This window comes from Mirounga leonina, unplaced genomic scaffold (assembly GCF_011800145.1).
Source record: "Mirounga leonina isolate KUSES-001 unplaced genomic scaffold, KU_Mleo_1.0 Mir_154, whole genome shotgun sequence".
Classification (NCBI taxonomy): domain Eukaryota; kingdom Metazoa; phylum Chordata; class Mammalia; order Carnivora; family Phocidae; genus Mirounga; species Mirounga leonina.
The window spans coordinates 15,724,936-15,747,448 of record NW_023270389.1 but is presented as its reverse complement, the minus strand read 5'-3'; the positions used below and the strand labels follow the sequence as shown (position 1 = coordinate 15,747,448).

General features: G+C 36.7%; 1 protein-coding gene across 3 annotated transcripts in view; it reads left to right on the top strand.

Annotated features, from left to right (window-relative positions):
• Window positions 1-22,513, top strand: part of KCTD3 (potassium channel tetramerization domain containing 3) — a 50,043-nt gene that overhangs the window by 447 nt on the left and 27,083 nt on the right. For 2 of the 3 annotated variants that reach the window (XM_035010132.1, XM_035010131.1), the window contains exons 1-9: window positions 7-155; window positions 4,760-4,813; window positions 5,073-5,118; window positions 6,886-6,959; window positions 11,072-11,130; window positions 11,412-11,492; window positions 12,451-12,591; window positions 13,024-13,114; window positions 17,486-17,676. In XM_035010132.1, coding sequence (XP_034866023.1) covers window positions 73-155; window positions 4,760-4,813; window positions 5,073-5,118; window positions 6,886-6,959; window positions 11,072-11,130; window positions 11,412-11,492; window positions 12,451-12,591; window positions 13,024-13,114; window positions 17,486-17,676 — 820 coding nt within the window. In that variant the 5' untranslated portion in view covers window positions 7-72. Of the gene's footprint in view, window positions 156-4,759; window positions 4,814-5,072; window positions 5,119-6,885; window positions 6,960-11,071; window positions 11,131-11,411; window positions 11,493-12,450; window positions 12,592-13,023; window positions 13,115-17,485; window positions 17,677-22,513 lie in introns of all 3 variants that reach the window. The other variant, XM_035010133.1, reaches the window with a different exon arrangement.

Here is a 22,513-nt window from a genome sequence, read left to right as displayed (position 1 = left end):
CGGGCTCCCGCCGCGGGCTCGACGGCCCCGGGCGGGGAGGGCGGGCGGCGTGCGCGCCCGGAGCCGCCGGAGATGGCGGGAGGGCAGTGCGGCAGCTTCGCCGCGGCGGCGGCCGGCAGCGGCGAGATCGTGCAGCTGAACGTGGGGGGGACCAGGTGAGTCGGCGGAGAGGGGGCTCGGAGCCGGGATGCCGCGGGCGGCCTGCAGGGGGGCGACGGGGACCAGGGCGGAGGTGGGAGCCGGGCCAGGTGGGGAGCGCGGGGGCCCTCCCGGCGGGAAGAACTGAAGTATCTGCTGCGGGCAGGGCGAGGCAGGAGGGCCTCTGGAATTAGCGCGAGCCGGGCCCGTGTGCCCAAGTGCCTGCCTTCCTAGAATGCGACCTTTGTCCCTCCCCCTTTCTAAGCTCTCAGGCTAGGAGGAACTTGAAAAAGCCATCCTCACCTAACCTTACAGCCTGTTTGAGGAATTTACTTTGTGGGAGCCCGGCCTTGAGGTTTGGCTCTTGCAGATGAACCTGCCTTCTCGCTTTCGGTCAGGGTGTCGGTTCGCTGGGGCAAGAAAGCGCAGTGCTCTTTTCCCTTCCTAATGAAGGAGTGTTTGTAATCCCGAAGGCTTTCGGTGGATGGAGTGCACAGATTCGCAGTACGTTGTTTATTGTCGTAGTTTCTGGGCGCATGGCTTTGAAACGATCTGTTCAACTTGCAGGGCAGTGGGTCCAGGAACTGCAGTTTTAATAGTTCTGGAAAGCCTTGGCACGGTGTGGCACACTCAGAGTAGACACACTGAAACCTCTTTCTTTATCCTCTCTCTGGCTTTCCACTCCCTGTCTGTGCCTTTTATTAAGCTGGTTGGGGGGAAAATAATTTTTTGTGGATTTGCTATGGCTCTGAGTCACTCTTCTTAGAAATGGGACTTTGCCAGCTCTGCTGGAAGGAAGGGGTGGTTGAGTTTAAAGCTTGGTAGATGAACGATGAGGTGCTCGAGAATATGAAAGGGTTTCAACGTCTGAAACTTTAATATCTTTTAAAATGCAAGACAGCAGCAGTGGAGTGAACCGTAGGAATAAAATGTATCGTGTTTTAACCCTAAGTATCTAATCATTTTCTTGGTGTGCTAGAGAATTCAACACAAGAAACAGTAATTCTTCATTCTTTCCCTGTTCTTTTCCCTCATTCCCCGAAACAGAACTGTTTAACAGTGTAAGATAAGATACTACATTATTGGCGTTACATAGATACCGGTCCTTTGGAGAAGATTTATGTCTCCTAATGTAAGAAATGGATTTTTTCCCTAAAAATCACATGAAAAATTTGCAGGTTTGGTAACTTCCGGTTGCAAAAATGGAATACCCCACAAGAGTTGGCCTTCAGTGTATGTTAATGCTGAGGAGTAGCACTATAGTCATTTAAAATCCCTGTACTGGTTCCTGGGTTGTGGATATCTTCTTTCCAGGCATTCTAAAGGAGATGACACTATTATGATAAAAATTAAATGTATTGTTATTTACTGTGTATTGAAAGTGGGTGGTGTAATGAGTGAATTCTTGTTAATGACTGTAGAATTCAGTTTACATTTTTAAATCATAAAAGGCAGCCATCTTGGAGCTTGAACATTTTATTTTGTTTCACTGTATGGAACTAGATCATAACAGGATCTAAGGTTTTCTAAGCGATATTAGCAAAGAATACAAAATTAGGTCAATGTATTATTAGATTGAACAATTTAGAAGACATGAAAGTTGTTAGGAATGAGAAATTAAGTAAAAACACCACAAACTTTAAATTTGCTAGGATAACATAGTTTATAAAATAAGTAATGACATGGCCTATAGAAAAAGAGAAAATCCAACTCCAGGTATTCTGAGAATATTTTCTTGAATATTTGAATCATAGACTCTGGGAGTGTTTTAGAGCTAGGAGGTGTCCAGAAGGCATCTATATGTTGTACAGACATATTAACACAGTCACTTAAATCATTGTAAAGGAAAAAGAAGTCCTGATTTCATTGTCATTAAAGCTGAGGAATTGCCACTGGGAGAACCACCTGTGGCTTAGAATGGAAGTAGGCTCTGATAGAGTGAAAATCAGGAGAGCATACTGTGAGCAGAGAAGTATATGCTAAGGTAAGGTGTGTGTCGTTGCCATTGTCTTATCTGACACCCCCCCCCCCCCCGCCCCAGGGAGGAAAGATAAGAAATTGGAAATACTCCAAGGAATTTCAAAAATGAGCAATGTTTTTTATGATTTATTTAACATGTTATGGGTGATTGAGGAAGTAGAGAAGATGAGGTTTCATTTAGAGTTAGCGTTATTTACAAAAAAAAAAAAAAAAACTAGTGAAAGAAACCTAATATGACTCAATTAGGGATTAATTCTATTACGAATGAGTGTGATTTGAGGCCTCATGTGAGAGGTCTCTGACCAGCTAGTGGGGGACTTACAAAGAACTTTGGAATCATGCAGATAGGGGTTCTGGCTCCCAGGCTTTACCTCTAACTAGCTCAGCAACCTAGGCCAAATTATTTTTTAGTGCTTAGTTTTCATAAAATGTAAAGTGACAATAATAGTACCAACCTTACAGGATTGATCAAGGAATTTGAAATAATAAATCGGAAATGCAAGGGTTGGTGACATAGTAATATTGCAGAATAAATAATTTTAATTTCCTTCCAAATTAATTTAGAAGGAGGCAAATGACAAGAAGTATAATATGCTAATATCTTTAGTGACATTTTTGCTGAGACCAGATTGGACATCGCCCCCCCCCCCCGTTTTTGACTTGCAGTTTTATTTTTTTAACTATTTTAATTCAGCTAATTAATATATAATGTATTATTGGTTTCAGAGGTACAGGTTAGTGATTCTTCAGTCTTAAATAATACCCAGTGCTCATTACATCACACATCCTCCTTACTGTCCCTCACCCAGTTACCCCAACCCTCCACCCCCCTCCCCTCCAGCAACCCTCAGTTTCCTATGATTAAGAGTCTCTTTTGTTTTTTCTCCCTCTGGTTTCCTCTTGTTTTATTTTTTCCTCTCTTCCCTGATGATCCTCTGTTTTGTTTCTTAAATTCGACATATGAGTGAGATCATATGATAATAGTCTTTCTCTGACTTATTTCGCTTAGCATAATATCCTCCTCTAGTTCCATCCACATCATTGCAAATGGCAAGATTTCATTTTTTGGTGGCTGAGTAATATTCCAGTGTGTGTGTGTGTGTGTGTGTGTGTGTGTCTGTCTTTATGGCATCTTTATGGCATCTTCTTGGCACACTGGGTATAAGATAAAAAACAGTAGAAAAGGCTTTCATTGTAGAAAATTATGCTTGTCATATGTAATTTTAAATGTTATCATTTTTATGAAGTCACACTTGGAACTTAGTTTTAAAGGTCTGTGGGTTTTTTTTTGTTTTTTGTTTTTTCCCATTTGTCTTCCTCCTGTTTGAAAAAAGAAAAAAATTGGTGGGGGTGAGGATCCAATCCCTTTGCCCAGAGATTTCAAATTATTAAACCTACCCCAAACTGCTGATTTTAATTGAAATTGCTAATACAACTTTAAGCAGACCTGCGTAATTTTCTAAGTAACTCAAAATTTGAGTTATCTGGCAAACAGTTTGCTGAATAATTAGTAAACGTGAAAGATCATAAATTATAATGACCTTATTTGGAATTAATTTGATACCCTCCAGAACACAGTGATTTTTTTTTTTTTTTTTTTTTTGGCAGTGGATCCTTGTATCCTTCAGTTTGCCATTTACTGGACTTGGCTTTTATTTATTTGGCCAAGTCAGTTTCCTTTGACTGTTGTAATCTGTTCCCCAGTTTTTCTTACTATTCTGCTAAGATACACACTTGGGAAAATTTGCCATGGTTTCTTGAATAAACTACTTGGATCCTTTCTTGATCTGGTTGATGGGCACAGGGACTGTTTTAAAGCAGTCATATAAAGCTAGATAGTGAATGTGGAGAAACACAGAGATCTCTTAGGCTCTCTTCTGTGTGAGGACACATGGTGATGGCAACAGAGAGTAAAAAACTGCGTAGGTAGTTTGTTACAGTAGGCTGGGATAAAGTTCCCTCCAAAGTTGGTAATAAGACAATCTGGACTTGATCAAATGGCAGTTAACCTCAGAACAATGAGATATTTACTGAGTGGTTTTTGAATGAATGAATGCAACAGAAGCTCAAAAAGATAATATAGGATAGTCTATTTGGAAAAGCCTTTAAGGAGAAGGTAAAACCTGAGTGGTATCAAGAAAATGGATGGAATTTGGATTATTGGACATGAGGAGGTTGCTCAAGTGGAGATAAAGATACCGAAATGGTAGTAAGCATGAATTGTCCGGGGGCATTGAAGTATTGTCTTATTAGATGAGAAAACATTCATGTTGGAGAGATGAAACAGGACCCAAAGATAATTTTGAACGGTATATTGAGAAGTTCGGGTTTGTTGTGATGGGCTGATTGATTCTTCAGGAGATGGGCATGCTGGAAAGTAGTGTTTTAAGAAGCAGTATATGCCAATGAGTTAATTATTTGATTTTGTTGAGAGCTTTTGAATAATCTTAACTCTGAATTGAAAGAGGCAAAATTTTAAAATAATATAAAAAAAATTTTAAATAATAACTGTACAATATTGATAGAGCTATAGCTGTGCAACAACTTGTAAATTATTAGCCAGCATATTAAAGCAGGTTAACGAATACTGAAATTTCAGATCGTGTCCTCATCTATAATAACAGATAATTTTTCATTGCAGATTTAGTACCTCAAGACAAACTCTTATGTGGATTCCAGATTCTTTTTTTTCCAGGTATTTCATGTAATTCTTTAATACCATTTTTTAAAAACTTGATCATTAAAGTAATAAAAATTTCCTTTTTCCAGTTAAATTAAACTTTTTCTTGGATAAAAAATCTTAACTCTTAAAACAGAATTAAAAAATTTTTATTTTACTTTGGAGATAGGATGATTCATTTGTATTGGTCTTTGATATTTGGTAAAGAATTTGTGCATTTTATTCATACTCAGATTTTAAGAACTAACTCTGGATTGTTGTTCATGTCCTCTAGCTTGCTGAGTGGAAGAATTTCAACACTTCGAGATGAAACTGGTGCTGTGAGTATAATATGTTGATATATGTTTCTAAATTGAATCAACTAATGCTTATAATGCTTGACCCTTATTATATAGGGACTCTAAGAAAACACAGGAAAGCTAATCTTTTAATAACCACTAAGTGAAAGTGACAAATATGTACTTAAAAAGTGTTTTATTTCTTGTTGTATGTAGTTTTTCTATAGTTAATAGAAGGGAGCTCTAAGTGGAATACTGAATATAGCAATTTAAGTATTTATGATTAGAGGGATTCGAGGATACGAGCTTACACTGTCAGGAGAGGAAATACTTTTAATCAGTACTTAAAATTTTAACAATAAATAGATGAATATAAATACTAAAATATTTTGATATTGAGTGAGAATGGTAAGATATTGTAAATTAGTAAAGTCCTACAATTTCTTTATATTGTAGAAAAACCTGAAGAACTTGTACAGCAATGGCGAAATGAGGAAAGGAAAGAGCTGTTAGGTTTTAGTACAAAAATACTGGTTTATACATTTAAAAAGCAGTTATAATGTGTGCATCATTGTATGTAAAGTAAATGGCTAGTACTCCTAAAACCGAAAGAAGGCTTTCTGTTGGAGGCAACGCACTGGCCAAAGGTATTTATTTGCAGTGATGGGATTTACAGATGAAATAAGACAGCAAAAGCAGGTGTGTCCATATGAGATCATAAAAAAGATACCAGTAATAAGATCTCCACTGATCTGTGGTGTTTCTTCAACTTCTCATTGGTTCTAATGAAAACAAAAGCAAGAATTTATGAAGCTAGAACAGCCTCATTGATTGTATAAACATAATACTAGTATAAAGAGCTTTACTGTAAGCTGCCATTCCCCTGTCTAGTTGACTAACCTAAGCTTTAAAAGGTATTCAGTTTTATAATTAATTCAAAATAGGGTTGGTATATATTCCTCTAGAAAGTTATCAATTATAGATTTCATATTTTCTACAGCATTTTATTTTCTTGGTATGTATTTTGTGGTTTTAAGAAATGTCATCATCTGCCATCCCTAGCTTTTGAGGAAATTGAGATAATAGGATGTAGAGGTGTTAGGACAATAGTATACTTTTCCAGTTTTGTTTTTTTTTCTAAGATTTTATTTATTTGAGAGAGAGAGAGCAGGAGTGTGGGGGTGGGGCAGAGGGAGAAGCAGACTCCCCGCCGAGCAGGGGGTCCCACGAGGGGCTCGATCCCAGGACCCCGAGATCACGATCTGAGCCAAAGGCAGACACATAAATGACTGAGCCCCCAAGGTGCCCCTCTTTTCCAGTTTTGACAGTAATGTGCAATACTTACTTTTCTTGATTACCCCCCCTGTATTATAAAAGTACATTGTTTTAATGATTCACGTATGAATCACAAGTTATGTAAGTCACAATCACTGTCAGCAATAATTAATAATAATGTAAGAAGGTATTATTTGTGCATGATGTTCTCAAAATATTTACTGAATTCTAGTATATTTCAGATAAAAATTTTCCCTTGGGTGTTTTTACCAAAGATACCAATAAATAGATGCCATTTTTCCTACAAATTAAAATATTATCAATATAATAATAGGTTTTTGGGGTGGGGAGACAATACTGCATTAAATGCACACAGTTAAAACTGCGTGCCAATTTTAGAAACATTCAAATTTAAGAGTGGAATCAAGTAAATATAATATTTAAATAATTTAGTGTTTGTTCCCTAAGTTTGTGTTACACATATTAATGTCAGTTTATTTTTAATTTGAAAATAAAACAATTCTTCATTTACAGATATTTATTGATCGAGATCCAGCAGCATTTGCACCCATTTTAAATTTTCTTCGGACAAAAGAACTAGACTTACGGTAAGAATCACATCCCTTTAAAGTCAATTCTTATTGATAGGTATGTACTTTGGGTATATTTTGTGGATAGGAAGGTCCCCCCCGGCCCGACCCCAAATTACTTTTGCTTGAAAGTTTCCTCCGAATTAAAGTCACAGATGGAGGCCACCAACCTATCCTCTCTCTTCCTCTGGACTACTCCCAGCAGTTTCCTAACGAGTTTCCTGCCTTCAGTTCTCTATTCTTCCGATTGGTTTTCCACACTGTGGCCAACATTACCTTATCAAAATATAAATCTCATCTGGTTGCTACTCTGCTTAAAACTCTTATTTAAGGGCGCCTGAGTGGCTCAGTTGGTTAAGCGACTGCCTTCGGCTCAGGTCATGATCCTGGAGTCCCAGGATCGAGTCCCGCATCGGGCTCCCTGCTCGGTGGGGAGTCTGCTTCTCCCTCTGCCCTCTTCCTTCTCGTGCTCTCTGTCTCTCACTCTCTCTCTCTCAAATAAATAAATAAAATCTTAAAAAAAAAAAACAAAAAAACTCTTATTTAATATGTTCTTTGATTAATGGCTAGAGATTTTGGACTTTATTGTTTCTTAAGGCTCTCTGTGATCTTGCCCCTGCTTGATTGCTCTTGCTTTGATAGTTTTACCCCTGTCTGGTCTTGGCTTAATCCTGACTTCTTCAGTGATCTCTGCTGTGTCCACTTTATTAGGTCTTCGTAGATTCCTGTCCTGCTGTTACCACAGCATTCCGTACACGTATTCCTTTTTCCGTAGTCTCTCTTCTGTTTGACTTTAAATTCCAACAGCGCAAGCACTATACTGTCTATTCCCAGGATCTAACGTAGGTTTTTGTAGATAAACGAATGACCACTTAAACTATTTCTTTAACTTTGCCGTAGTCTGGATTCCTACCAAGAATTTACAATCTAATTTGTATTTTATTATTCTTTTATTCTGTATATTCCCAGTGAACTTCCACTGAGGATCTCTATACTTTTTTAGATATAGCTTTTAAAATTCTAATTGTTTAGTGGCGACTGGCTGGCTCAGATGGGGGAGCATGTGACTCTTGATCTCAGGGTTGTGAGTTCGAGCCCCCATTGGGTGTAAAGATTACTTAAAAATAAAATCTTTAAAAAAAAAAAAAATTCTGGTTGTTTATTTGACCTGCTTCTTTATAATACTATATAATTTTTGGCTTATATTCACTGGAATATGAACTCCTTAAAAGCGACGAGTTTTTGGTCTAGTTTGTTTGCAGTGCATATAGTAGCTTTTCAGTAGATCTTTATTGAATGAATGAAAGAGTTCGTTGGAGCTTTTTGTTTGTTTTCTTGGTCTAGGTGGAGGTGGCAAATACGTTACTAACTACTTACTTCTTGAGTAAAATTATTTTGACCCCTAGCATTTGATTAAAGAAGCCTAAATTTACTTCTAGTAAATTGTCCTTGTTGATTAATCCACAATTAGATAACTCAGGAAAGGCAGAACTGGTTAGAATTAAATACCCGTATTTATTGAGTGTTCTACTTATAAATTGCTGCCTTATTTCACTTAAAGAGGCCTAGCAAATTAAAATTTTCTGAGTAGTACCTTTCAAAAGAAGATGGGAAGGAATTTTAAAAATGCTGTATTCTAATTCTCTACCTTCCATAAAATTCTTGTGTTGCCCTTATCACACTGTTACAATTACCATATTTGTTTTCTTGTCCTCAGGAGATTGGAGTTCCTCAAGAACTGTTGTGTCCTGAGCCACCTTGTAATTAGGCAGTATACTGTACTGTTAACACAGATGGTTTTGAAATAGAATAGGAGAGGTTTAACTGTTTTTGTGTTAAACCAGTCACAACTAATTTGACAAATAAAAGCAGTTTAACATTGCAGTTTATTAAACACAGGGATTTTTTTTTTTCTTTAAAGACTCTGTTTTGGAGCAGTATTAGGTTTACAACAAAATTGAGAGTAAGATCCAGAGACCTCCCATATACCTCCTGCTCCCACACATGCATAGCCTCCCCCGCTGTCAGCACCACTCACCAGAATGGTACATTTTTTTTTTTAATTAAGGATGAACCTCCAGTGACACATCATAACCACACAAAACTCATAGTTTACATTATAGTTAACTCGAGGTGTTGTGCATTCTGTGGGTTTAGACAAGTGTATAATGACCCATGTCCATCATTTTAATATCGTGCAAAGTATTTTCACTATCCTAAAAATCTTTTGTGCTCTGCCTGTTGATCCCCACTCCGTGCAACCATTGATCTTTTTATTATCTCCATAATTTTGCCTTTTCCAGAATGTCATATATTGGAATAATACAGCGTGTTAACTTTTCAGATTGTCTTTTCTTTCACCAATACCACACTGTTTTAATTACTGTAGCTTTATGGTAAATCTTGTAGTTGGGTACTGGCAGTCCTCCAACTTTATTCAATTGGGTCTTTTAACTCTCCATATAAACTGTAGAATCAGTTTGTTGTTATCCATAAAATAGCTTGCTAGAGTTTTGATTAGGATTTAATTGAATTTTAGATGAAGTTGGGAGGAACCGACATCTTAACAATACTGAGTCTTCCAATCCATGAACATGGAACACCTTTCCATTTATTTAGTTCTTTGATTTTGTTCATTAGAGTTATGTAGTTTGCTTTGTATAGATCTTACATATTTTTTGTTAGATTTATACCTAAGTATTTAATTTTTTTTTTTTTTGTGCTAATGTAAATGGTATTGGGTTCTTAATTTTAAATTCCATTGTTCATTATTGGTACATAGCAATTGACTTTTTTATACTAACCTTGTATCCTACAACCTTACTGTAATCATCTATTAGTTCCAGGAGATTTTTGTCTATTCTTTTGGATTTTCTACATAGATGATATGTCATCTCTGAATAACCATTGTATGTCTTCCCGTTCCACTCTGTGTACCTTTATTTCACTTTCTTGCCTTACGGCATTGTTGAGAATTTTTGCATCAGTGTTCATGAGAGATACTAGTCTGTAGTTCCCTTGTAATGTTTTTGGTTTTGGTATTAGGGTAATGCTGGCCTTATAAAATGAGTTAGTAAGTATTCTGTTGTTTCTTTCTTCTGAAAGAGATTATAGAGAATTGGTATGATTTCTTCCTTAAATGTTTGGTAGAATTCACAAGTGAATCCTTCTGGGTGTGTTGCTTCCTGTTTTGGAAGATTATTAATTATTGATTAAGTTCCTTTAGTAGATATAGGCCTACTCAGATTGTCTTTTTTTTTTTTTTTTGCATGAGTTTTGGCAAATTGTGTCTTTCAAGGAATTGGTCCAGGTCCATTTCATCTAGGTTACCAAATTTGTGGGAATAGAATTATTCATAGTATTCCTTTATTGTCCTTTTAATTTCCATGAGATCTGTAGTGATGCCCACTCTTTCTTTTGCCCAGGCAATATTTCTTAAGTAAGGACAAATTATAACTAACACCTAAAATGAATCATTAGTATTGTAAACTCTTAATCTTCTGTTCTTTTTACTGTTTGTTTTCATATTATTTAACTGTACTATAATCTTCTGGTTAGCCCAGCCCTTTCTAAGGCTAGTCTTCCCCCCGCCCTTTTACTTTGTGTTTTGCTTTTATTTTTGTTCTAATGAGAAAAGAATCATTTATCTGAATTTCTTTGTTCAACAAATAGTTATTACATAATCATTATATACAAGCACTCTGTGAGGTATACAAAAAATAGATCATGCTTGTAGGGAGCTTTACCATGTAATTGGGGAGTTTAAGATATGTTAGATATAATTATTATGAAAATAGAAAAGCAATTAATGCCATATAAGAAAGATTTCTACTCGTTTGCCTTATTATGTATTTCTTGATAATTTACTTATACTAGCCCTTCGAAGCCCTAATCTCTCAGTCACCCAATTCATCTACATAGGAATGGTTTTTAAGTAAGGAAATGTTTTTGTTGGCATGCAGTTTTTTAATTTAGACCTTTTAAAACGACTAAAGATGTTAGGAGAAAAGTAGGTTTTAAAGTCTTATAACTTTGTTCACATTAAGAACTAGTACTTTTTCCTTCTGCTTCAGATAATCCAAGTTGCCGCTGCTGGAGGATATATATCATTTATTTGGTTTTTTTTGTAGGGGAGTGAGTATTAATGTTCTCAGGCATGAAGCAGAATTTTATGGAATCACTCCATTAGGTATGTGTTGTCCTGATATTTTGTATTTATGATTTGACCTTTCGTGTAGCAAACTTGCCTAATGAAATATATTTTATACCAGGTCCTATTTTTTGATGGACTAGTTCAGTGTGCTTATTATACTTTTTGTGGTTTTTCATAGTAAATAGATGTTGTCAACTGATTTAACTTAAACATTTCCCTCTTCTTTCCTTACCCTCTTTAACTAGAGAAAATAAATATGGAGTACTGTTTTTCTGTTTGCATGTACTCTTGACAAGTTTGCTTTGACATGTTTTTAGTAAGAAGGCTTCTCTTATGTGAAGAATTGGAGCGCTCATCTTGTGGCAGTGTCCTTTTTCACGGTTACTTGCCTCCACCAGGTACTTCTACTTTATTTAGTCTTTAAAAAATGTTTTTTATCACTCTGCGAGTAAAAACATATATATAGGAAAATTTCTGTTTTGATTATTGAGTTTCTCACATATAAATAGACGGGAAATGTTGCAAACTTTAATTTTAACAGAAGTCATACTGTACGTTAGACCAGGGATGTGCCAGACTTTGTAAACTTTTCTGTAAAAGGCCAGACAGGCTGTGAGCTATGAGATCTGTGTGGCAACCACTCAGTTTTGCCATACACCCTACACGGAAATGAATGGATGCGACCAGTACAGCTTTATTTGGACATAATCAGCCGTGGCCCATAGTTTGCCAGCCCCGATGTTAGAGCACTAGTTGTCAGTCAGTTGTCCTTTCTGTAGAAGCCCGGGAGCTCTGCAGAAATCGGTCAGTGTCCAGGAGAGAGGCAGGGGAAGCGTGTGTCGTCCCCCACCTCGGTCAGTTAGAAGAGTTCTGCCTTAACCTGTGTTAAGGTGGGCTTCTGAGCAAGATTTTCCTTCCAAAAATAAAAGACATTTGACAATAAGACATTTGTGTCAAATAAAAGACATTTGACAATAAGCTGTAGAGAAGTTTCCATAAGTAAGTTGTACCTCACACAAAGCAGCTGTACTGTAAATGGAAACACTGGTAGTAGACTGACTGAATTAATGATTGATTTCCATAACCTAGAGCTAGATAGAAATGGAATATAATACGATAAATCTTAATTTTACTTATCAGATATGACATGATAAATATCAGAAATCTGTTGAAAGAATTTAATTCATTTTCATTTTGTTTTTTATGGTAATTACTTGCAGAAAATTGCTACATTGGAAGATATGTTTTGGCCATGATGAAATTCACATTTGTATATCTCTTAGTTATAGTGTGAAATTTTAAATTTTTGGTAGGTGGAACTTAGAAATAATTTTATTTTATTATTTCTTTTCATAGGTATTCCTAGTCGTAAAATAAACAACACAACTAGGTCCTCTGCTGGTTCTAGGAATGGACTGAATTCCACAGAAGGTGAAGCGCGGGGAAATGGAACCCAGCCTGCTCTCTCTGGAACTGGAGAAGAGACTGTTCGGCTAGGTAAGCAAAGACAACAGAAGTAGACAAAAATGCGTATGTTTTTAGTCTGAGTCACACTGAGTAATTATGTTTTAAAAATGTAATCTTTGCCTCATCTTTCTTTTTAACATTTATATCTTGAAAAGTCTCATTGAACGTAAGTTTTATTTAAAAAGTGTGTGATGATCTGTTTGCTCTCAACCTTTAGGGATTGGCAAACCTTTTATGTAAAGAAACATAAAGAGCCGAAACATTCGGCTCTGTCAGAACTGTTCCGCTCTGCCCTGGCAGCGTGGAGACAGCCAAGGACAGCATGTGAACAAATGTGCATGTCTGTGTTTCGGCAAAACTTTATTTATCCAAACAGGCAGAAGACTACAGTCAGCCCATGGGCCATAGTTTACCAGTCTCTGCTTTTAGAACATAAAGTATTTCTTTTTCTAAAACCAACAGGATTTCCTGTGGATCCACGAAAGGTGCTAATAGTCGCTGGCCATCACAACTGGATTGTAGCTGCATATGCCCATTTTGCCGTGTGTTACAGGTACTGTATAATTATTACTTGTTTGCTTGTGGAGAGGGCATCGTTTCTAATGATTGTGATTTTATATTTATGAACTTAAGAGTTGCTAGTCATATTTTTTCCTGCATATTTTGCCCACTTCCCTATCTCTTGACTAGATTTAGTTTGTTTTTATTTTTGTAGCTACCTTGGTAAGTATATTACTGGTAGCCTTTGTCTATTTCCCACTTGGTATCAACTGTGATATAACTGAGGTATCTTGAAGTTATTTCTTTTTGCTTGTTATATATAGCCTCTGAATCACATAACTGTTGTATTAAATGATAAGGCAGTATTATTAATGTGAGCCCTGTGATTTTCTGTCTAGAATGATTTCAGTCTTTTGTACTCTATACTTGGGGGTAGTAAGACTACATTGGTCATGACTACCAAATAGTTGGGAGTGAGGTAGTGAAGCAAGACAGTTGTAGGCAAAAATGATATAGTTTGATACCTATAATGGTGAGACTTACACAGAGGTAGTTTGGTTTTATTAATTCTTGCATTCTCAGAAACTAAAAGAGAATGAGGAAGAGTGTAGACCAGTGATTCTGTTTTTTAAATTGGGGAAGGGGCAGGATTCTTAGTTTAGAATCACTATATACAATGCTACTGATGACAGAGAATGGTGTAGAAGCACAAAAATGGTTGTGATATTCTAGCTTAGACTATGATCCCACTTAATTGCTGAAAATAAAAGAATGTATAAACATTTTGTCACTATTGAGTTTAGATAAAAAATAGCCACAATAGGTTAAAAATATTTAAAATGTCTTGTAAAGTTTACAGATACATTTTAAAGAATCCCAGATACATTTTGTTAATCTAAATTTATGGTAGGTTTGCCATGTGTGTAAAAAAGCCTTTTGTAACGGTGATCTCTGCTTTGTATTTTCATTGCAGTAGGGATTCAATGCAAACTTCGTTTTGAGAGCATTCTATGTTTTTATTTTAATTAGCAAGTCCTATGGAAAAGACTTTGGGTGATTTCTTTGGGGGATGACTTTTATATGAAATAAGACTGATTTGAAAGGATTTTCTTTTTTCCTTAAGTGTTTTGAACTTAACTTATGGATCTAAATTGAGAAAACTGTTTTAGACTTTACTTTTTAATTTGCTTAAATATTATCTACATGTTTTTATTGATAAGGAATTCCAGAGGAATTGTGAAACAATTATAATAAGTTATCCAGGTGTAACTTATATTATTGCTCAGCAGTGCTAAAGATTGCTGCTTGCTAGACAGAGACATGCAGCACTGCACAAAATTTACTCACTGAGTGACAAATATAAAAAGAAGGACGTTGTTACATTTTCCATTCTTTGCATTTGCTTTTGACCGTGGCCTTTGTTTTCACTGGATGTCATTGATGACAGACTAATATGCATAGTGACAAAGGAAAACAATTGAGGATATGTTACATTTCCTTAGGTACAGTTAAATCATTTAACACAGTGGCAATAAAAAGATTTCAAAAGAAATATTCAAATTATTTCAGTAGTGTAATCTTTTCCACAAGTAGTTTTTCCGCAGCTTTTTATATTAATAAACTTAAAACCCTAAAAAATGAAATAGTACCTGGAACCCCTGTATGTTCTCACTTAGATTCACTAATTTTCTACATTCTCAGGCTTTACTTTTATATATCTTTATTAATGAAGAGTAGTTGTTTCCTTTTTTTTTTTTTTTAAGATTTATTTATTTATTTGAGAGAGAGACAGAGAGAGTGAGCACTTAATGGGAGTCTCCAGGAGACTCCATGCTGAGCAGGGAGCTCCACAGGGGACTTGACCTTATGATCCTATGACCCTGAGATCATGACCTGAGCTGAAACCAAGAGTCAGTTGCCTAACTGACTGCTGTCACCAAGGCACCCCAGAGAGTAGTTGTAAATTGCTGCCCGCTTGGAGCTTGCATTTCTTTTTAGATGTTTAATCTTTGTAGAATTTACTTTTAGTTTATGGTGTGAGATTTAGGAATCTATTTTCTTTTCTTCCAAGTGGGTATTAGCTAATTATGTTCTGATGATTTATCACATAAATTATCCTTTTGCATTGAATTTGAACGCCCTCCTTTATTTTGCTTTATATTTATATGTATACTTGGATCTACTTTTAGACTCTCTTCTGTTTTTCTGATATATATTATCTATTCCCATACAATTTGACATACACTATGTTTGCATTAAGTTTCAAAATGTTGGGCATGACTCCTCCATTATATTTCTTTAAGATTATAATGTGGAAGATAATCTATTTGCATAGCTCTCCTGATTTCATAGTGTTGGTTCAGTGGGCAGGAGTAAGGAGATGGAGTGCTGTTCAGAGGTCATTCTGTCTTGTTTTATGTATTTTCAGTTTTGTATTACTTTATGGAAGATCATAAAGCATATATATTTTTTCATCTTTGTATTTAATTTTAACTTAAAAACAACTGGGTTAAATTTTCTAATTGTTAGAATCACTTTCAAATATGTTGTCCTGATTCTTTTACTCTTTTTGGCATCTCTTTATTTTATAATACCCTAATTTCTAAAAAGATAGCTTAGAAGTAGGATCTCTGTAAAAGATTAGATCACATGCAGTTTTATTATATTTATAAAATAATGATCACAAAATCACATCATTCACCTCATTAAATCAACACAGCATCTCTTTATTGAACACTGCTATGAGCCTGGTGTATGTTTGCATCCACATAGCAGCATATTGTCATTATTTTTAAGGTGCTGGCAGTCCCTGCTTTGCCCAGTTTGGCAGTTCCTAAGAGGGACTTTGCCAAACTGTTTGATATCTCAATGTTTGTAAATGTTTAGAGTTTATTAAATGATTTTTTCCATTTGTCTGTCATAACACATGATCCCATCTGGTGGCCAAAGTGGGTAATTGCAGACCATGTGTGTATGTATATATATATAAAATGCTTAGGAAAAATTGTACGTTTTCTTAAAAGAAGTTACACAATTTCTATGTATTCCTTTGAAGTTAAGGAAGTCATTAGTTATTGAAATTAATAAGGAGGCCAAATGGCTTTTTTTTTTTTTTTAAAGATTTTATTTATTTGACAGAGAGACACAGCGAGAGAGGGAACACAAGCAGGGGGAGTGGGAGAGGGAGAAGCAGGCCTCCCGCCGAGCAGGGAGCCCGATGCGGGGCTCGATCCCAGGACCCTGGGATCATGACCTGAGCTGAAGGCAGACGCTTAACGACTGAGCCACCCAGGCTCCCCCAAATGGCATATTTTTGTGAATTGTGGTTGTATTACTTTAGCATACATTTTTAAACAAAATGAAGCTAAAGTGATTCCATTTAAATCTTCAGGTAACCATCATTTATGAATACTGAAGTTTGTTTTTTGTGATGAATATGTCAGGTAGTATATAAATGAGTACTTATTTTCCTCATATGTGTTTATTCTCTTTAGGTAAGGCAAATGAAAGCTTTACAATTTTGTTTGCATATTTGTTTGGTGTAACTTTAAAAATAGATACTCCGTAGTTAAAATTTATGTCATTCATTGTTGTGATTGCTTAACTCTAAGTTCTGAATGTATGAAAGCTGGCTATATAATCATGCAGAATACATGTCTGAAAGACTTAAATTCAGATAAGGCAGAAAAAATTATTAAAAATTTATCGGTATGTTTATCAGAAATTAAATATTAAAGCATTTATATTCACTGAACTGCAAATCTGAACCCTGGTAGCCCTTTATTTATGGGGAATGAATAGGCTTATGAAATTTTTTCATTTAGAAAGAAACCTTTAAAATCTAAGCGTTTCCAAAGCCCTACATTTTGTTCATTTGATTGTCCAAGATACTGGAATGCATAATGGTATACCAGATTACTCCTTTATCTTGGTTTGCCTGGATAGCCTATCACCCCATCACCTGAAGTACCAAAAAATAATAGGTTGATTGTAGGTAGTTTCAGTTAATAACTGAATAACTGATGAATTAACTGAATTAACTGAAAGGAATAATAACTGTCCTAAAATTCTGATTTTTGTTGACCATTCCTATCCGTAGATAATGATAGTAGCACTTTTCTGTGTAGAAAAGTGAAAGATAAAATTTTTTTTTTTTTAGCTGTTAACAACTTTTTTCAAATTTGAAGGACTTTTCTGAACTTTACCTTGGAGCAATACAGAACTCTGGTCTCTTTTTAAGTGGTTTATATGTCCTCTATATGTAAATATAAGATAACTTAGGAAAGACATTCTGGCTTTGTAGAGGACATGAATTGGCAAAATTTTATATTTAATAAATATAGCTGTGATTAATTTTTTTGCTATATCCCTTTTTATTTGCTTAATTGCTGCTAAGTCTAACTTATGTTTCCATTCATAACAGAATCAAAGAATCTTCAGGATGGCAACAAGTGTTTACAAGCCCATATTTGGATTGGACTATTGAGCGAGTAGCTTTAAATGCAAAAGTAGTTGGAGGTCCACATGGAGACAAAGACAAAATGGTCGCTGTTGCTTCAGAGAGTAGCATCATCTTATGGAGTGTCCAAGATGGAGGGAGTGGAAGTGAAATTGGTAGGGAAAACCTTGTTTATGCTGCATTTTGCTGGTATATGTAATATTCTGAAGTTTAAGAGGGATTGCCCATCTTTGTAAGAACTAACCTTACTATTAGTAAGGTTATATGTAAGACTATTACTTAGGAGAGTTGCCACATATCTTTCCAGGGTTCAGTGATAATAAGACCACTCAATATGAGAGGAAAGATCTGGTAAAGGGGGGGAAAAGTTGGTGGTTTAGGAGAGACGGTAGAATCTTTAACCAATATGCTCTAGCTGAAACTTGGCTGCTTTATGAGAATGTGCTTTTCCTGGATCCCAGTTAGTGATGACTGCTCTCTCCAGTTCCTTACACTACAGGGCCTGAAGATAAGGTAAATAACTTTCTTGCTTTTCCTCATTTGTTGCTTCTAGACCAGAAATTCTCAAACCTTTTAATCTCAGAACTACTTTGTACTCTTAAAATGTCATCCAGGACTATTTAAGAGATTTTGCGTGGTATCTATTGTTACTTATCATAATGGGAATTAAGACTGAAATTTTTATAAATACATATTAGTTTAAAAATAGCAATAATAAACCCATTGCATAGTAACATGATTAATATTTTAATGAAAAATACCTTTCTTTTGCAAAAACATTTGTGAGAAGAGTGGCATTGGTTTACAGTTTCGTAAATCTCTTTAATATTTCATTGAGTTCTGGTGCCTGTTTGTGCGTTTAATGTGCTGCATTATGTTTTTTGGTTGAACTTTCTGGAGAAAGTTTGGCTTTACGCAGATACGTAGTTGGAAAAAACATTTTTATAGTCTTTTCAGATAACCATGGATATTCTTTTTTGCTACTGTCCTAAACATTTGAAATCATATCAGTGAATCCTGCATACTCTGTTAAAATTCATCAGTCTATTTTGTACTTTGAATGGGTCTTTTAGGCATGCATAATTTTGTGACATCATGCATTGGTCATTTGGAAAGTGTTGGTTTACTGAGTTATGTAGATCTTCCAAATGCTGATGTCTTTCATTGTAGAATATCCAGAAAAACCCCCAAAATCCCACTTACTGCTATAACTACCGATCACATCCCTAAACTCTTACGTATTGGGAAACCGTCACGTTCATCATGGCAGATAGAAGTTTTCCAAAATTCTAATTTTCACTTGAAACATTGAATTATCATTGAAATAACCAGCTTACTTTGTTCACTTTTGAGGAAGGTCTACCAAATACTCAAATCTGAGTTATAATAGTTTGTCATTCTTTCAAATAAAAATGGTATTCTGTGAAAAGAACAGCTAGGTTAGCTCTCAGCTCCAGCGTTCAAGAAGATGCTTTTCCTTGACTCATAGTACTTAGTCACACAGAATATTAAGAACACATAATAAATTAAGATTTAGTATTTAGTGTTTAGTAAATTAAGATTTCGTCAGTACAAATTTTTATACACGTTGCTTCATCCAGGACATTCTGAAGTTAAAGTGGCCTTTTCTTCTTTCCTTGAGAGTGTGTGGCAGAGCAGGAGTGAGTGATTACTGGGACAGTTTGGTGCCCCGCCTTTCCTTTGTGCCCCGTGCCTGCCGTTTTCACCCACACTGCTTTGCTCCATCGGTGCACATGTCAGCACGGCTGTTCTAGGGTAAAGCATGAGATTCATAAAAGCTTTGAATAGTTCAACACCACATGTGTTTGTGGCCACACATTCACACAAAAGATCTTTAATGATTGGTTGGTGCTGATGCCAGATTAATAGAAGCAAAATAGCAGGGTCAGGTGCAGCTCTGTGTTCCTCTGCGCGTCATCCTGCTGACGAGGTTTCATGTCTGCCACGTCTTCACTTCAGGGACTTACTGTGTAATGGGAAGGTGGCAGCGTGGTGGGCTCCTTCACTGGCTTTGCCTCTAGCACGCGTTCCGCACTGTCACGGCCCCGAGGCTCGCGTCCCCTCGGAGGACTTGGCGCGCGTCTCTCCAGCCAGGGCGGTGCCGTGACTTACCCCGTAAGGTGCTTCAGTGCCTTTTTCAGCCCCAGCGTGAAGTTGTCTAACAGTTTCTGGCTTTTAAAGACTTTTTCACATCTTCATCGAAAGTATTTTTTTTCTCTGAACCCTGAATATTTGGCCTCCATGAACCCACGACCGGCGTGACAATAGTATTCAAAACGTCCTGTTGCGTAGGCACCAATAAGGCAAGTGATCAGCGTCTAGAAAGTTGAGGGAAAGATAATTTTTGTTATTTCTAATATTTATTTCCTGTTTGGCTCAGTGTTGGCCCAGTCCCCCTTCCAGGTCATATGTATTTATTTGTCAGCACCGTCAGGCTTCGATGGTGCCACTGTGGGTTGGGCAGGCACGTGTTCTGATTTTTTCACTTTGAAGCCAAAAATCATCAATAAGTAGATGAAAAATACATTAGAATAAATTTATTTTAGAATAAAGTATTTTAAACAGTTGCAGATAAATTTCAAAAATTTATGAAAGTTGGGGCACCTGGGTGGCTCAGTCGATTAAGCGTCTGCCTTCGGCTCAGGTCGTGATCCCAGGGTCCTGGGATCGAGCCCCACATCGGGCTCTCTGCTCTCTCTGCTCGGTGGGGAGCCTGCTTCTCCCTCTGCCTGCCGCTCCCCCTGCTTGTGCTCTCTCTTTCAAATACATAAGTAAAATCTTAAAAAAAAATTTATGAAAGTTTCCAGAGCATCTTCAATAGTAATATTGCAAAACACAGCAATATGTACTTATTTCTTTATTGTATTTCTTTGTAGGCTCAAGGTAAGTTTGGATTTTAAAATAATTTATTGGACAATAATGAGGTTACAGAGATGATAGCAGCTAACGCTGAAGACAGCCAAAAGAACATAGTGGAAGTATTTAGAACAAACTAAGTTAGTCTTGGGGAAACTTACAAAGTTAGTTATATCCTAAAGCTACCAATACAGACAATTCTAGAAAACATAAGAATAAATACATGGATTCTATTAACTGTCATAATGATGACCCCATCATGTCATGTAGTGTCTGGAAGACTCTTGTACACTCTTGAGATAAGGAGAGCAAAAAAGGCAGATAATTCCTTAATATTACATAAAATTGTCTTGACCTCTCAGACTTCTAGAATGAGTCTCAGAGCCACAGAGAGCCACAGAGATTAACATACCACACTTTGAGAATTATTGTTCTAGACCACTTTCCTTCCCTTCTCTCCCAAGTTCCCACCCCACCTCCCCAGATTTCAAATCTCATGCCATGTGGACTTGTACTTGGTATAGTTTTCAGCGTCACTGTCCTTTATTCCTTTGAAGTTATCAGCTCTAGTTCCCCAGATCAAAAAGTTCTCCAACTCCACTGGGATCTTCACTTATCACTTCCCTTTTTATCAGGTTTAGATTCTGTCATTACATTCACACTAGCACAGAGCCTCAATTTTTTTGCACCATTCTCTTTGCTGTTTTCACGTGGAAAAACGCCCAACCCTGGCCAAATCCACCTTCCCACCTGAATAACTAACTATGACTAGGGAAAAGAAATGCACACACACACACACACACCTGTACTTAGTCTCAGTTTATGACCTCTACCCTCAAGTGGCCCTTTAAAAGCCACCCAGAAATCCTATTGCATTATCCTTGTCAGTTCTGTAACTCTCCTAAATGACTGTTTCAGCTGTTTTCCTTTTCTCTGGACTTCCAATGCTTTGTCATTCTCATTGAGAAAATGGAGAAAATCAAATCCTATCTGGCCATCTGTGCATCTGTGCTCATATACTCTATTGTCCCGTTTGTTACTGTGATTAAGTTGTCTCTGCTTTAATCTAAGGCCAAGTCCTTGTATTTAGTTGTAGACTAGATCCTTTTTGCTTTCATCTATGCAAGGCCATTGTTCCAGTAGCTGTTTCTTCTCTCTCCTTCACTGTAAAAACTTCTCACTCCCTTGGGTCATTTCCACCAGCATACATTCTGTGTTAAGATAACCACAAAAACTACCCTGCAGTCTCTTCGAGTTTTTGCTCCATTTTTCTGTTTTCCTAAAGCAGAAGATAGTTACCTGATCTTGTTTCTATGTCCTCTTCTTCTATTCTTTTTTGAAGTTGCGCTAATCGTTCTTTTGTCCCCACCACTTCCTAAAACTACTCTTGTTAGTATTACCTGTGGTCTGTACTCTGCTAAATCCCATGATCAAGTCCTAGTTTCATCTTATTAAAACTTTAAAGCTGTCTGTCAACTTGATACATTCGATACAGTTAATGATTCTTTTTGAAGACTGTCCTCCTTTGGCTTCCAGGATACCTTATAATCGGATTTTTATTCTACCTCTTTGTTTCTTCTCAGTTCCTTTTAATAGTTCTTCCTCATTTGACTGATTTCAAAATGTTGGAGTTCCCCAGAGTTCAGTTCTTGGATTTCATCTTTCCTCTGTATTTATCCTGTCAGCAACTCTAACGGTTTGCATTCTGTGTGCAGGTGACTTGCATGTTCATCTGTCTAATCTGGACCCCTCCTCTGAATTCAGGGGTCCCTAAGACCACTTCCAGGTTCAGTGATTTGCTACGAGGACTCACAGGATTCAGCAAGAGCTCCTTTAAAGAGTTATGATTTATTACAACCAAAACATACAAAGCGGAATCAGCAAAAAGACACATGGCGTGAAGTCTAGTGGAAACCAGGTGTAAACTTTCCAGAATTCTCTTCCAGTGATGTCTCAAAGGACATGCTTAATTTCTCCAGCAATGAATTGTAGCAATACCTGTGTGATGGCTACCGGAGAAGCTCATTAGACACTTGGTGCCCAGGTTTATTACTGGAGGCTCGTCACATAGGCACCCTCTGCCTAGCACATACTAAGAGTCGAGATTTCCAAAAG